The sequence below is a fragment of the Anneissia japonica genome, unplaced genomic scaffold (genome assembly GCF_011630105.1).
Source record: "Anneissia japonica isolate Jap-2015-1 unplaced genomic scaffold, ASM1163010v1 scaffold1112_len2677_cov155, whole genome shotgun sequence".
Lineage (NCBI taxonomy): Eukaryota > Metazoa > Echinodermata > Crinoidea > Comatulida > Comatulidae > Anneissia > Anneissia japonica.
The window spans coordinates 1-2,677 of record NW_022688589.1 but is presented as its reverse complement, the minus strand read 5'-3'; the positions used below and the strand labels follow the sequence as shown (position 1 = coordinate 2,677).

The 2,677-nt window shown below is 31.3% G+C and overlaps 1 protein-coding gene across 1 annotated transcript; it reads left to right on the top strand.

Moving 5' to 3' along the window:
• Positions 1-818: 818 nt before the first annotated feature.
• LOC117122471 (A disintegrin and metalloproteinase with thrombospondin motifs 16-like) lies at positions 819-2,584 on the top strand (the record flags this gene model as incomplete). Its single annotated transcript, XM_033268058.1, has 3 exons — positions 819-1,007; positions 1,709-1,915; positions 2,440-2,584. Coding segments are annotated over 3 exons (541 nt in total), but the record flags the coding sequence as incomplete, so codon positions are not given.
• Positions 2,585-2,677: the final 93 nt, after the last annotated feature.

Here is a 2,677-nt window from a genome sequence, read left to right as displayed (position 1 = left end):
TATTTTAATTAGTGATATGATAATCAAGTTTATTTTTAGTTTTTTTTTTTTTTTTTACTTGTAGGTATATGTATTGACTATAATATGTAATTTTACAGATCTAATTATCATTTATAGTATTATATGTATCATTATACATATATTTGAATAGTAAAATTAATTAGGTTACAAATTCTTTGCTTCATCATGGCCTGTTTCCTGGTCAGTTCAATTCAATTCAGTTTTTACTAAAACTGATCTCACAATACAAATATATTAAAAAGTACTTTTAAAACTTTTTATAATTTGATATGGGAGTTGTATAAAAAACACAACAAAAAGTTGTTAGGTCTAAATTGCATTAATAGATAATTAAAAGATGATGAGTTCACTAAAATTGTGGATTTGAAGATAAAATAAAAATGATAAAATACAAAATAATGGTAAAAAAAAAAGCTTTGAATAATTGCACAATTATTTATGTTCAAGTGTACTACGTATCAGGGAGGAAATAGCACTACAGTATTAAAGAGGGGTTATCTAAAAAGCCTCGCAGGCTATGCTTGCAGCTGCACTGGAATAAAATATACATAAGCATAAAACAAATATTTCATAACATCAAATAGAACCAATTACACAGTATATGACAATATGTGAAGGTACAGTGAATTTACAAGGAACCAATAGCTGTATCAAGTTGAGATTTTTTCACAGAATGTCTTAATTTATGTAAACCATCTTGTGTATAATTTTCCCTTACTGATCCTTGGCTCTAAGTGCCTAATAAGTAATTTTTCTTTCCCTTTTGTAATTTACACATCTGAATTTTTGCCTTTCAGTGTTCCGTTACCTGTGGAGTTGGTTATCAAACACGTCACGTTAATTGCAACAGTATTAACACAAAAGGTTACCACAGACGTCGACCAGATAGTGAGTGCGAAAGCAGCATTAAGCCACAAGTCAGAAAGCAGTGTCCTGTGAAAGAATGTCCCAGGAAAATGCAGTGGTTTATATCAGCTTGGAGTGAGGTACCATTGATTTTTGTTTTATTATTTAATAATGATTTATAAGGACAAATAAATTATAAAATAGATATAAAACAAACAAAATAAAATACAATACTCCTTCAATTAAAACCAATTTTCTCTGACCCCAAATGAATACCTCTCTGTTACCTTAGTAATACTAATTAAAGACAAAAGCTGCTAAAAGCCTATGGAAACCCAGTATTAAAAGTGTTTTTTAATTGGAGAGAGGTCTATGTATGAATTTGCTATGAAAGTTTCACAATTTACTGAAATTAAACACTCAGAAATAAATTTAGGTTATCAAGAATTACAGCAATTTGATATATTACTTTCAATATACTGAGCAAAATGTGTTTGTGTGGATTTAGAGGATATAACTTTTTGTTGTCAAGGTTATTAAAGTATCGCACCTCCCTCTCCCTTCCCAACAGACTGTAGGTCATGTACTAAGATCATGGTGAGATGCGAAAGATATAGGCTACACCAAGTTCACTTCATTGAGTTAGTCCTTGCATCAGATATACAGACTGTTCTATATTTCTACCCCTTCTCAATATTGCATGCTGAATTTCTCCCTCCTTTCTTGCTTATGAAAGATTCAAATTCGTAAGTATATGGGATTACTCCGTGTATCACTCCATAACTAGTTTTTGCTCTTTCCTTTTGATATAATATTTTGTAATTTTTTTTTCATCAACTAGTGTTCAGCAACGTGTGGACCTGGTAAATTGACTAGAGTTGTTAGTTGTAGTTATTTGGACAATAGAGGGCAGTATAGAGCTGCAGCTGATTCTGAATGTAGACATCTAACAAAACCTGCTATAAGTTTAACAAAACATTGTCAGAAAGATGTATGTTATGCACTCCCAAATGCACAAGTACTATGGTACTCCTCATCCTGGTCAAAGGTTAGTCAAGTTAAATCTTTCCCTGCATTAAAAGCTAAGGAAACAATAAATTATAAAATTTGTTTGAATACAGTACTTGTATTGAATACATTGTTATACTGATGTATACGTGCAGCTGTACAACTGAAAGTGTTATATATTACAAAATCAGTAAATATTCAATACAAGAATATTATACAAGATATATTATAATACAAAAAAAATTATTTTAAAAAATTATATCATTTTTATTTTACACAATTAAAAGCTCCAGCAAACACTGTGAAACACCAAATACTTTAAAACATTAACATTTAGTGCATCTACAACCGATGGAACAGTCGAGTGATTTAGACGTTGAATGCAGGAAGCCGAAATACCTTTCAAACAACCTCTCAACTCACCTCTGTTATGTTCAATGTCTGGGGTTGATGTTTCTTAGACACATGAAAACATGCCATCTAGAGGTTTGTCTTGGTTTATGCCCAAGACAATCAGAGGAGATGTATTTATTTGTTAATAGCCTCTGTTTATTTTCTCCACAGTGCACTAGGCCATGCGGTGGTGGTGTTCAAATTAGGGAAGTAAGGTGTTTAGAAGTTAAGAAGAGATCACCATCCAATATTTGTAATATGCGTTTAAAACCAGCAATATCACAACGTTGTAATACAAATTCCTGCCCTAGACATGGTGAGTGATTTTATTCATTGCAATACACAAGTTTTATTCAATATAAAGCAATAAGTACTCACATGTATAGCAGTTGCCTCACTCTCTGCTAAA